Source organism: Tenrec ecaudatus, chromosome 2 (genome assembly GCF_050624435.1).
Source record: "Tenrec ecaudatus isolate mTenEca1 chromosome 2, mTenEca1.hap1, whole genome shotgun sequence".
Lineage (NCBI taxonomy): Eukaryota > Metazoa > Chordata > Mammalia > Afrosoricida > Tenrecidae > Tenrec > Tenrec ecaudatus.
The window spans coordinates 30,227,644-30,241,012 of NC_134531.1; the positions used below are offsets into that span (position 1 = coordinate 30,227,644).

The window sequence follows — 13,369 nt, forward strand, 5'->3', positions numbered from 1 at the left end:
GTGGAAGACATGCATGCCGCCCGAAGGCCAGTGCTTCAAGCCCCTCTGCACGCTAACATTTCTGCACGATATCTATCCGACAACAGGGATGCGTGCGGTTCACCAGGGACGCGCTTTAAAATGGCAGGAGGCTTATTCACTTGAGAGTTAACATTCGCGATGCCACTGTGAAAGGTAATTCTTGTATAGTTTTGATCAGCAGCACGACTCTTATTTATTAAAGATAAGCCTCGCTCTTCCCCAGGCAGATTCAGAAAATACTATGCAGCCATGCAAACCCCGAGGGCTGTGGCCGTGGCCATTCTCAGTGTCCTGCTTGCACCCACTAAGTAAGCAGCCCTGGAAAAGTTATATTATGAATGGCTTCTTTCATTCAGTACTTACTTATTGAGCACCTGCTCTGTAAAAGGCAAGGCTGTAAAAGTAAAGGGGGCGGGGAGGGGATTTCAATAAAGTGAACCATAAACCTTCAAAGGGCTTATAGCCCAGTAAAGAAAATTAGCCCCCCAGCACAATGAATAATAGCGCCCTGGAGATCCAAAATAGGGGCCTGGTGGCATAGTGATTACCGTGGGACTGCTAACCACAAGGTGTGCAGTCTGAAACGACCAGCCCCATCCACAGGCTCGCTACGCCCGTTAAAGAGCAACAGTCCTAGAAACCCAAATGGGCAGTCCTATCCAGGCCTGCAGGGAGGTCACCAGGCAGAATTTTTCTCAGTGGTTTTTTGTGTTTGTTTCTTAAGAATCGGAATACGTGTCGGAAAGCAAATAGAGGTGGTGTTTCGCAGATGTTAGAGGTATCCCAGAGCTGAGATCCAATGACGAAGGGCAAACGGGTGGGAGAGGGTGGCAGGGACACCAGCAAAGCCCCCGTCTTGCTCATGGGCAGAGCCACAAGGAAAAGAAAGCTGTGGCTGGGGACTGGCCTGGGGCCAGGTGTCCAGAGCAGAAACTGCCAGTAGGCGGGGACAGAGTGTCCTGGGGATGGCAGGTCAAATGAGATGTTCCAGCAAGCTTTCACGCAATTTCCAGCTAAGGACTAGGGTCCGATGCCCCAGGACTGGCAAGCTGACAGCTGGCAAAGTAACTAGCAGGCTGCCGGGCTGGAGACGGCTGGTTCTCCGGCCAGTTTCAGCCACGAGCCACTGTCCCCACCCTGCCGGGGTCCTGCTCCTCAGTTTCCCTCTCAGTGCCAGAAACATCCCCCAAACCACCTGCTCCAGGTGTCTCCTGCTTCCTTTCCATCTCTCTTTGCCTCCCTCCCTCCCTCCCTTCCTCCTTCTCTCAAGCTTCAAAATTCTGAGCAATCTTGGCGTCTGGGGAGGAGACAGAATGACAGATACTTGCAATTTCACAGCCCCGGTTTCGAAGGCAGACAAACAGTTACAAGGAGCAGAGAGAGCAAGGTGTGCCGTTTTACAACTGCAAACTAAGAAACGAGCGAGGAGAGGGCCAACCATTTCCCGTGAACTCAATTATTCAGGTGCACAGCAGAAAGCTGCCCTCTACCCACAGGCCCGGAGCGGCTGTGTGCTCGCCGGGCCTTCAGCACTTGGTGGAGGGCCTTTCCATTAGGCATTTAGCTGACAGCACCCGCACCCCAACCTAGAGAGTGGGGCTCACCCTGCCTTGCCTTCCGATTGCCTCATATGCCTTTGAGCTGCCACAAACTGAAGAGGTCTAGACCAAGGTCTGGGAGATTAAAGGTGTGGAGAGCAGAGCTTCTCAAGCACAGCCAAGAGGGCACCCCAACCTGAGAGCAGCTGGTCTGAGCAGCGGGGGGCTTTCTGAGTCCCTTGGGGTCAACACCACTTCAGCAGAAAGATCGTGTCCATGGCAAGGCACTCTCCCTACAAGCAAAAGGCCAGGTGCTAAAGAGTAGGAGAGATGATCTCATCTCTTCCCTGCCAACAGTTCTGGCTCCCAAACTGGTCCTTTAGAACCAACACAGCCTCCCCAAGCCCATGCCCCTTGTGCAGCGAGACGCCCTCTCCGTGTAAGGGAGCAGGCGGAAGTGTCAGCCACCAGGTCTGAGCGGACACCCTCCCTATTCCAATAGCTGTGACGGTCGTGCAGGAGATCAAGAGCATGCCAAGTGCTCTCGCCATGGGAAAGCAGGTGTCCACAGCACGAGTCTGTGCTGAAGGAGCTGACAGGGACTTTCATTTCCATTCACTCAACTACCCAACTCATCGCCTGAGTCTCTGACGCAAAAGGGTAACGCACAACCAGGATCACAACGATCCCTGAGGATGTAATTTAGGGCTCTTCCATTGGACAAAGGGGCTCTGGAGGTGTAGTGAGTTACACCCTTGGCCGCTAACCGCAAGGTCAGCAGTTCGACCCCACCAGTCCTCTCTGAAGGAGAAAGATGAGGCTGTCCTGGGCACATACAGATGCACAGCCTCGGAAAGCCAGAGGGGCAATTCTACTCAGTCACGCAGCGACACTGTGAACCAACTGAACTCCTGGCATTGGGCTGGGTGACTTGGGCTGTCCACTCTCCCCACCTCGGGGCCTTCGTGTGGCTGAGCTTCAAAGGTGTATTTTAAAGTTTCATTTGGTAGTTTCATCCTGCCTTTCCTTTTGCCTCTGGGTTGAAAAGGCAAGACAGCGTGGCTTACGGTAACATCAAAGGGAGGCCAGGCCAAGCTATCTGAAGAGGACGGTGGAAAAGGAAGCTGGGCTGTCCACTGTCTTAGCCTCAAAGGCCAGTCCTGCAACAGAGGAGTCAATGGTTTCAACTCGCTCTGCTACTGTTAATGTCGCTGTTCAAATCCACCCATGGCCGCACCACAGATGGCTTTTAGGGAAAGTCCCAGGGGAGTCAGAATCGATTTGTTGTGGTTTTGGTTTTCATTTTAAACCCACTGTTGGCACAGTGGCTGAAGGAATGAGCTCACACATAGCAACAATTGTGAGGATGGTGCGGGCCTGGGTCGCTATGAGTCGGAATGGCTTGACAGCAATAAGAACAAGCCTAGCTTGAATCCATCTGAGACTGTATCCCCAGAGTGACAGGCCTTGCCATTGCCAAAAGAACAGTCTCCTGTGCTCACAACCACCCCCCGCCCACCCCACCCCCAGGACAGCCCTCTAGAAAGCAGCCAGGGGGCCTCAGAATCATGAAGCATTTGCTTCCAGTCAGCGTCCCAAGGGCAGTAAAGGGCTCGCTGAGAACTTGCCCATTTCCTTGACTCTCCCGGGGCTCAAGGCACACAAACATGTTCTTTATAGATGAATGGTTATCTTTTAAAATTAAGAAACCAAATAAAGAAAGCTAATATGTTACTTTCCAACTCACTGGATTGCAACTTAATACTGGAAGCAGACAATGACATCACAAGAAAACTACAGAATATTTGTGAAAGTAGATACAAAAATCCTCAACAAAAAAAAACAGAAAGTTATCCAGCAAAATTGAAAAGGATCATGTCGACACCAAGTGGAGTTTATGTCAGGCATGCAAGGTTGGTTTAAAGAGTAAGAGGCAATGCCGTAGATGTAGAAAGATAATTTGACAAAATTCAACACCAATGCATGATAAAAACAGACAGAGAGGGAACTTCCTCAACCTGATAAAGGGCCTCTATGAAAACCCAGATAGCATTGTTTTTCCTCTCACATCAGGAATAAGGCAAGAATGTCTGCTTTTGCCACTTCAATTCAAGGGTCTATGCAGGGTAAGCAGGCAAGAAAAAGAAATAAAAGGCATCAGATGGCAGAGGAAGAAGTAAGATGATCTCCATTTGCAGATGACAAGATCACGCATACAGAAAATCCTAAGGAATCCACTAAAAATGATTGGAACGCATAAGTGAGTTCAACAAGTTGCAGGATACGTGATCAATAAGCATAGTATATTTCTATATACATTCAATGAACCATGTAAGAATGAAATTAAAAAAACAATTCACTTTAGTATACAAAAAAAGAATAAAATACTGAGGAATAAATTTAACAGAAGACCTGTAAAATGTATACACTGAGAACTACAGTCATTGCTGCCAGAAACTAAAAAAGGCTTAAGAAATGGAAAGACATTCCATGGTCATGGATCCCAAGGCATCCCATGGTGGTAGCTGAGTGCCATCAACTCGATTCCAACTCACCACAGCTCTCGGTGACAAGCCGATCCACAGATCCAACATAATCCCTAACAAAACCTGAGCTGACTGCTGTACAGGAAGTGACAAGCTGATCCAAAAATCCATGTGGAAATACAAGGGACCCACAAGAGCCCCGTATGCGGGAGAACTCATACTTCTCAATTTAACACTGACCACAAAGCTGCAGTAATACTAAGAACATGGTACTGGCATAAGGGCGGACCTATCGGTGGGCTCGAGAGTGCTCAGACAAACACTCACATTTACAGTCAGTGGGTTTCGGATGAGGGTACCAGGACAATCCAATGGGGGAAAGAACCGTCCCCTCTACAAGTACGGTGCTGGGGTGACAGGGCTTCCACATGCAAACGAATGCATTTGCATGATCCCTGCATCACATCACAGGCGCAGATGAACACAAATGCAACAAAGGCCTACATGTAAGAGCTAAAACTGGAAAACTCTTAGAAGCTTAGGCTGTGATTTCCTAAACATGGCTTTAAGAGCATAAGCAACAAAGGAAAACATACATTAGGCATCATCAAAATGAGAAACTTTGTTCATCAAAAGATATCAAGAAAGGGAAAAGACAGCTGACCTACAGGATGAGCAAATGTGTACAAATTATGCATCTGCAAGGGCTTAGTCCAGACTCATGGAAAACTGTAAGCCAATTAAAAAAATAAAGCCCAATTTAACAATGAGAAAGGGATCCAGATAGATCTTTCTTCAAAGAAGATATTTAAATGGCCCAATAATCCACATGAAATATGTGCAACATCATTAACCATCAGGGAGATGCAAATGAAAACCACAAACACTTCACACCCACCAGGAGAGCTGTCATCCCAAAGAGAGCGTCAGTGGAGGTTTGGGAAAAATTGGATCCCTGATAGGCTGCTGGTGAGAACGTGAAACTAAGCCATCACTTTGGAAAACAGCCTGGTAGTGTCTTAAAAGGTCAAACACGGAGTTACCACATGGCGCAGTAAATCCGCACCTAGGCACACACTCAAGAGAAATCAAACCTATATCCACACAGAAACTGACCTGCACACAAATATTCTTAGCAGCACTATTCACAACGGCCTCACAGTGGACTCACTCAAATGCTCAACCACCAGGGCGCTATACCAGGGCTGCTGGCCCCGTGGTAACAGTTTGAAACCAGGGGCTGGCTGATAGGGTCTATAGGAGTCGGATGGGGCTCAGTGGAAGTGAGTTTTGGTTGTTATAAAAAGAAATAAAGTCCTGAAACATGTTATTCATGGCTGAGCCCAGTGAACATTAGGCTAATGCGGAAGAAGAATAATCTAGTGGGTGACTCCTTTAATCTGAAGCACCCAGAACAGACAGGTCCACCAAGACTGGAAGGCGATGAGCGACTGTCCGGGGCTGCATGGGTGGCAGGGAACTGGGGAAGGCTGGTACTGGGCACAGGATTCCTTTCTGGAGTGAGGAGATGTTCAAACACAGATTATGGTGATGGCTGAACAACTTTGTAGAGAGTGAAAAACACTGAATGGCACACACCTTAAAACAGGTGAGGTATGTGAATTATATCTCAATAATACTGTTGCCCCTCACCCTGTCAAAAAAAAAAAAAAGGTGACTCACCTTGAAGGTGTTGGGTCATCTTGGCCAAGGCGTGACATGATATTTATTAAGGTGTTGATCCCTATGAACAAGAAGAGAAAAGTGCACGTGCGCACGTCAATACTGGGAGGAGCACAGTGGGAGGAACACACGAGTCGCCGAAAGAAAGTTCTCCATCTCGTCCCCATCTGACATTAGAATAATTCATCTGTGCATGTGTGACACGGAGGAACTAACAGAAAGCACTTCACCAGAGGAAGAAGGCTTTCTCCAACTATCACTAACGTTACCCTCGTTCCTGGCTCACAGGGCGCGTTGTTACTAGCTGTGAGCCAGGTGGCACTGGGGGACAAGGTGAGGAACCAGTCACCAGGGAGCCACCCCCAGGGAGGGCGATCAAGGCTGCACCAGACAGGCCTCTTTCAGGGCCATCGGCACCTACCTTTTTTCCGCATGTGCATGTGATGAACTTTTCTGTCTCCGTATTTGGGCTGCCGGATCCCACAGTTAGACAAAGAATTCCTGGCGTGATCAGGATTCATCCCGAAATTCAGGTGATGGCTCGGATGGGTCATGGCCAGCTAAGATGGTAAGGAAACAACCTCAGTCTTCAAAATTTTGCACAGAGGAACCACTTAAAAAAAAATACACCCCCAGCCCCCCACCCCCGGCTTTTTTTTTTTAATTTAAATCACTCCAAATGAAATGGAAAGGGATCTGTCTACCTGGTCCAATTTTAACCCCAATCTTCCCATTTCAGGAGCCTGGTTAAAGCACTCAGCTGGCAACCAAAGAGTCAGCAGTTCAAACCCACCAAGCCCTCATGAGACAAAGACGCTGTGGATGGCTTCCCTGAAGACGGATAACCTTGGCCACGCTCTGGGCACTTCTACAGGGCTCCTGTGCGTCGCGTTCTACTACCTGGGAACCAGCTTGGTGTGGCTTTCCATTCTCTCTCCCACAGAGTCAGTTTTCCTGGGCTCTGCCGTAATTTCCCCTCTGAAGGCAAATCTAACACCCCTCTCACACCACCACCACCCCTCAACCATCTTTCTTTCAGCAATGAATTAGGACCCTCGGCGCCTAGAAAGAGGAGCCGCAGGGAAGCAAGGGCTGAGCAAACCATGTTTGAAATAAAATCTCAGCAATACTCTACTTCTTTGGAGATGCCCTCTTAAAAAAATAAAAGGCGAGAGGACTTGAGAGCGACAGAGGCACCCAGGGTGGGGTCCCAGACGCTGCTTCTGAATGTCCTCCTCCCGCACGGGCAGAGGATCCAGGGCACTGCTTGTAACCTGCGGGATACACTGCTCCGATCTCGCTCTTGTGAGCTTCTACAGGGGAACTGTTCTTACCTGTAACAGACAACGGTCCTGGAAAGTATACCCTATCAATTTATCCAGGTGCATCAGGCACTGGTGGTACCGGATATGATGGGTCAGAACTGGCAACATCATTGCATGCTAAAGGAAGAAAGACAACGTCATTTAAAATGCTCCATGTACTTTATGACAGACCAGACCCCTTCCAGTTTACTGGCCCCCGTCAGGTCCTGTAGGAGGGGCAGTAAGCTGACGCTAAAGGGGAGACAGTCCCTAGTACCAAAATGCCTGGGTTTGCATCAAGCTCTGCCATTTTCCCGCGTGTGAGTGGGCTAGTTATTTAACCTCTCTATCTAAATTTCCTCAGTTGCAAAAGGGAAGTTGCCGAGAACAGCTACTTGAAGTCAGTCAACCACAAAAGGACAGATACTGGCTGATTCTTCTATAAGGATAAACGCCAAGATGAAGGGAGGCTTCTGCTCTGAGGTTGTGTAATCGCCTAATCCGGGTCTCCCTCTCGCCCATGAAGCATCTTATCACCCTACATGTGCTTCTTAAGAAACCATTCCCACAGAGGAGACCTGACCTCAGCCGGGTCAGTTATTCGTTGTGAGAGAGGGAGGGGGAGAAAACTCTTCAGTTGCTGCCTTACAACATTGTGCTCTGGTCACCCCAAATCAACAGACACTCCTGCCAGAGTGGTCAACAAGCGTCACAGGAAACTCAAGTCAAGATGGGGCAGAGGGGCATGTATGTCCTGGAGAAAGGGATTACATTTCTGTTGGTAGGAAAACAGTAGCAACCTCTCACGGGGAACACAAAAACCGCTTAGAAGGCAGAACAGTTACTTCTCCAAGGGTACTTAGAAGTATTAAGTGAACATGAAAAACTGAGCCGGGCCAGCTAGCCCGCAGTCCAGCTGGAACTGGCCAGTCCCAGTAAGCCACGGGATGTGTGTGGCTCCTCCTCCGTCTTTAAGGAAAAGGCAGCGGCTGTGCTGTGAGGCGCTGTAGTCAGTCTGACTCAGTGACTGTAGGTGCGGAGCAACACCCTGGCTGCTCCTGCGCCCGCACAGGTGTTCCTGGTGAGCCCTTGCTTGTAGCCGCTGTGTCATCTCATGCAGGGTCTTTTCACGGACCCTCTACTTAACTACACAGGATGTCCTTCTCCTGGGACCGGTACCTCCTGAGGACACGCGCCAACGACGTGAGGGGCGGTCTGGCCCTGCTCACGTCGGAGGACCATTCCGGCTGTGCTTCCTCTAGCACCGGGTCGTTCATTCAGCTGGTACCGGCGGTCCTTTCAGTAGTCTTCAGCAGCACACGTCAACTGCAGCCATTCTTCCGGGGGCTTCCTAAATATTGATTCCGTGGGTGTTTATGGTAGATAAAGTAAAACAAAATTCTGAACAACTTCAATCCTATCTCCCTTTATCGTGTTTTCTAAATATCTTGGCACAAGATGTGTGTTTCCAACATTGCACCAATTGGTTGAAATATTACAAGTGGTGTTCTGACAATGCCTGGAGCCTTTTTTCCACTAATGCCTTCCAAGCGGTTTAAACTTCTCCCTTCAAACCATCAGCTCTTGATCATCAACCAATTATTTTGGTGCTGGGACCCGGAATGTTCCTTGCATGTTCTTTAGAAGCTCCCTGCATCGTTCGGTATTTTGCCCACAGAAATCTTCACTCCGCGCGGGTCGGCGCGGGAGCTCCTAAGCAAGCGCTTGCTTTCTTCCTTGTCTCCAGCTCTTTGCACATGTCCTTGCGATGCTCTGCGTGGTCTTCTCGTGAGTCTTCTGCTTAGCTCTTTTACTTCGTTCCTCTCTCGCACCTCACCTGCTCTACATTCAAGGGCAAGTTCTAGAGCCTCTTCTGACACCCACTGTGGTCTTTCCTCTTCCCTGTCTTTCTCACGGCTGTTTGCCTTCTTCGAGTTTGGTGTTCTTCGTGCTGCTCCACAGCTCTTCTGGCCTTCAGTCATTAGTGTTCGGGAACGGGGTTGTTGCTCAGTGCTGTCACGTCGGTTCCAGCTCACTGTAGCCCTGTGTCATTAAATCTTAAACATGTTTACGATCAAGGCCCTATGTTGTAGAATTCATTAATTCTTAAAACATTTTTAGGATCAAGGCTCTTGAGCTTCTAAGGGAAATTACCCTTTCCTTCAGAAAAAGGCCTGTGTGCACAAACATGCCATGGCTGCATGCGCCAGTAGGAGGTTCACAGAGCACTGAAACCCATCGCTAGGCTCCTGGCAATACTTTTCAACCCGAGGATCTCCAGTGGCCATTCGAGATTTGAAATTTAATGACCCAATATTCTGGGAACAAGTTTTATAAAACCGCTGATACAGTTAAGGCACCTAAGGGCATCAAACTTAGATTTTTGTTTTAATCACTTTTCACTTGGTTATAGATTCCTTACTGGGAGAACATTTCATAGAAGACTTCTCTCTCTCCCCCCGCCCTGTGTGTGTGTGTGTGTGTGTGTGTGTGTTCCTTTCTTTCTCTTTAACAATGTTTCCCTAGAACTCAAGAGAATGAAGGAGGCATTCTTATTCATCAGAACCTGCGGGGTGAGCACAACCCACTGCATGACTGACATCTGCTTTGTATCATGTCAGCCTTCAGAGTATTTAAGAATACATGAAGATGGATTTACTTGACACTACAAAAAATAGGTCCCTGATTAACTTAGGACGAAAGATAAGCTCTCCCAAATCGGATCCCTAATCAATGAAACGCTTGTCTAATTCGATCATCACATACTGAGCGTCTCCACGTGGGAGATAAAAGGAGGCGAGGACACTGTTTTCTGGCTCTCATGGGCTTCTTGGAGATAATGCCAGTCTGCTCTGAGTCGTTGGTAAATTTCCCACTTTGTTTTTAACTGCTGTATAAAGAAAACACACAGAGATGGACACAGTGTACAGCCAACTATGATACTGTTTTCCAGCCATTTACTTTGGAGGAAGCCCCAGAGCATTGCAGTGGTGGATGGCTCATGAAGATGACTCACTGCCAACTCCCTTCCCAAGGCATGAATTCAAAGTCAGGCCCTGTGGGCTGCTCACCAGGCAAATTACACCCTCATTAGAGTTCTCTGATTATTAGAAACTTACTTCTAACGTGAAGCTCTAATCTATCTCTTTGGAGGCTTATCCCTTTGTTCTTCTTAGTCAGACGCGTAATCCATTGCGCCACTGGCCTACCTTATCCCTTTGTTCTTATTCTCAGAGACAAAATATATTTAATATCACGATCCCCATGTCTCTTACTTAACCCAGGCCTACTTCCTTTCACCTTCTTAGTGAAAGAGCTTACAGTCCTTCACCATTTCCTATGAACAGGGCCAGTTTCTCTTTGCATACACATCTGCTGCTTGTGACAAGCATGGAAAGGTATGCAGGACCCAAGTCTACCTTGAACCCCTTATAACCAAGTCTCAGTAATATCTACAAGGCTGCTGTAATTGCTTCCTGTATTTTTAAAATTAACGATCTTTGCAAAGTTGAAATACAATCACTGAACTTCTCATATTTATTATTTTATCCCTCTAACTCATGCCCGATCCCTGTTTTCATTTTTAAAAGTTCTTATGGTAGACTGTGAGAAAATGGTCGCATATACACTTTTAAAACTCTGCAAAGTCCTTCATAAAAATAGAGCAACTAAAATAGTAAAACCACAGACCCGTGAACAACATCTATGTAAAAACACAAGGGAACTAACTAGCCCATGACCCTCCAAAATAATTTTTTTTTAACGAGTGAGAACAAAGACCTACATAAGTTTGCCATCTGTAGATGAGAAAGCAGACAGAGAGAGAGAGAGAGAGAGAGAGAGAGAGAGAGAGAGAATGCACTTGCAGCAGTGCTTCTAATCTTGGGTTTCTCCTGAGGATGGAAGAAATTCTAAATTAAAAGGTATTTGCTTGAAATCCAGCCGAAACTCGAGTGCACTCGCAGAATCCAGTTCCTTTGGGTAAGGAGAAAGGGCAGTCCAACAGTTCTGCAGAAGCCTGGGCCTCTAAACACTCGGAAGGAAACCCACAGCTCCTCTAGGTGAAAGCCTCGCGGCGAGGCCGGGTTCCGGAAGTGCAGGCCGCAGGGGAACAGGAAGGGCGAAGGAAAGCGAAGGGCCAGTGCACAGGAGCGATGGCTTTGAAAAGCAGGAGGCGGCGCTCTACAACCAAGAAAACCTACGCGCGCTCACACGCGTCCAGGGCGCTATTCCACTTTCTTGATCGGACGTAAGTACGAAGTGTAGAGACCTACATGGCGATGAAATTTGAGGTTCTCCTAAGAAAAAGGGACCAGAATGCCATCCCTGCTAAGGACACAGTCACGTCACAGACAAGTCAAGGAAACAGATCAAACTGTACCCTGGTTTTAGAAAAAAGCTAAAAGAAATGAAGAAAATATCAAGACCCAAAGAGAAAAGTGCAAGCAAGGATTATACAAATTCGAAAGAGATGACTGGAGAAAGAGAGAGGAATCTCAGGGGAAGAAGTGCTAAAAAGAAACGATCGCTCTAGCAATAAAGACTAAACCAAAACCCAATAGCAGATGAGAGTGGCTATGAGAAATGAAAACTGGAAACGAGACAAACCAAGAAAAATTTTAAAGTCAAAAAGAAATGAAGGATTCAAGAGAACAATGATAAACAGAATGTCGGCAAGGAAGGTAAAAATACACACCACGGCAGAAGAAAGCCTAAGCAATGGGGCAGGATAATACCACGAGTAGCTCGGGGAAAGGGGTCCTGGTGCAGCGTGGGTAGAGCACGGGCTGACTGAGGGTGAGCGGTTTCAACAGCACGACCAGAAAGAACCGCAGGAGAAGGGGGAGGCGGGCTGCCTTCCCACACAGCGATGGCCGCAAAGCCCCAGGGGCTGCTCTCCTGTCTGCAGGCTCACCACGGGCGAGTGCGACACGACTCGAATTCAGAGGGTGATTCAGGAAAATTCTCCTCGGATACAAGTATACAGTAAGAAGGCACAGGGCGTATCTGACATTCTTCATCCAAGAAGCTGCGGCGTGTTTTAGGGAAACCGTTGGTCCTGGAAGGAAGAGATCCCGGCTGAAAGAGCCAGCGCTGGTGAACCACAGCGGGCAAGCCACGGTGCTCAGTGCTGAAGCTGTATGCCAGACGAGAACACGTGCAAGACAAGAGCAGGGGGCCTACAGATTTTACATCTAGCCAAGGTGACCTTTAAATAGGAAGCTGGCGAAGTGTCCGGAAGAGGAAGAAACTCAAGGAGTATTAATCCCATTAGCTCTTCTTAAAGAATCTGACAGAAAAGGAGTTTTGAACTTTGGATGTGTTATCAGGAGGGACCAGGCCCTAAAGAAGGTAGAGTTTTTAACTCTTAAAAAAAAAAGAAAGAGGTAGGGAGAGCAAGAAAGATGTTAACATCAAAAATGGGCGACCACCTCTCTCAAATATGAATTTGCCTATAAATAATCCCATGTAGTCAACAGTCTGTGAGATGGAGACATGGTCTAACATACGGCACAGCCCTCAGAAAATGAGGACAGAGAGCAGGAGGAGCCTGCAGCTTGCCTTCTAGGGGCCAACTTGCAGTGAAAAGACGACATTACGTCCAATCAGATGTTGGGAAGCAGCAGAGAGTCACGCTGTCTAACAACTGATGAGAAGATGTCCGCAGGCAGTCGTACCCTGTCCTACAGGGTTGCTATGAGTCGGAATCAACTTGATGGCAGTGAGCGAGGTAGTTTATTCAAAATCACTAGACAGAAAGATAAGTCTTCCTAAATATAATTGAGAATTAATAAAAAGCACATAAAATAGTGACCACACAATAGGAAACAATTGGACAGAGTTGAAGGCAAATATGTAATGTCTTATATATCACTATAAAGTGATATCTTGACATGTTGTTTAAGTGAAAAAAAAAATCAAATACCTAAATTTTTAATTCAATTTAATCAATTAATTAAACTACACACAAGGCCATGATGAACAGTTCCATTTTAGCCCTCACTACCAACGACGAAGCTATTTTCCATGGCCTCGCATGCATGAGAAGGCCAGCAGCAGGGCAGACCGGAGCGGAGTCAATACACTGGAGCTAGGGTGCTGGCGAAGAACACTGAATGCGCCACGGAGGGACAGAAGAACAGACAAGCCTGTGGTGGAAGAGGTACAACCAGAGCCTCCTTTGAAGCAAGAACGGCAAAACTCCCTGAGACTAGTCCCTGGAAAAGGACGTCCTGCTTGGGAGAGGGTCAATGAAACAGAGGAAGATGGACTGACAGTGGCTGCAACAGCGGGCTCAGACACAACAATTGGGAGGCTGGCGCAGGATGAGGCAAGG

General features: G+C 47.7%; 1 protein-coding gene across 6 annotated transcripts in view; it reads right to left on the reverse strand.

Annotated features, from left to right (window-relative positions):
- Positions 1-13,369, reverse strand: part of DROSHA (drosha ribonuclease III) — a 147,961-nt gene that overhangs the window by 47,895 nt on the left and 86,697 nt on the right. For all 6 annotated transcript variants that reach the window (XM_075540894.1, XM_075540898.1, XM_075540897.1 and 3 more), the window contains 3 exons: positions 7,063-7,170; positions 6,150-6,288; positions 5,729-5,789 (listed from right to left, as the gene is read on the reverse strand). In XM_075540894.1, the coding sequence (XP_075397009.1) occupies positions 5,729-5,789; positions 6,150-6,288; positions 7,063-7,170 (308 nt within the window). The remainder of the gene's footprint in view (positions 1-5,728; positions 5,790-6,149; positions 6,289-7,062; positions 7,171-13,369) is intronic.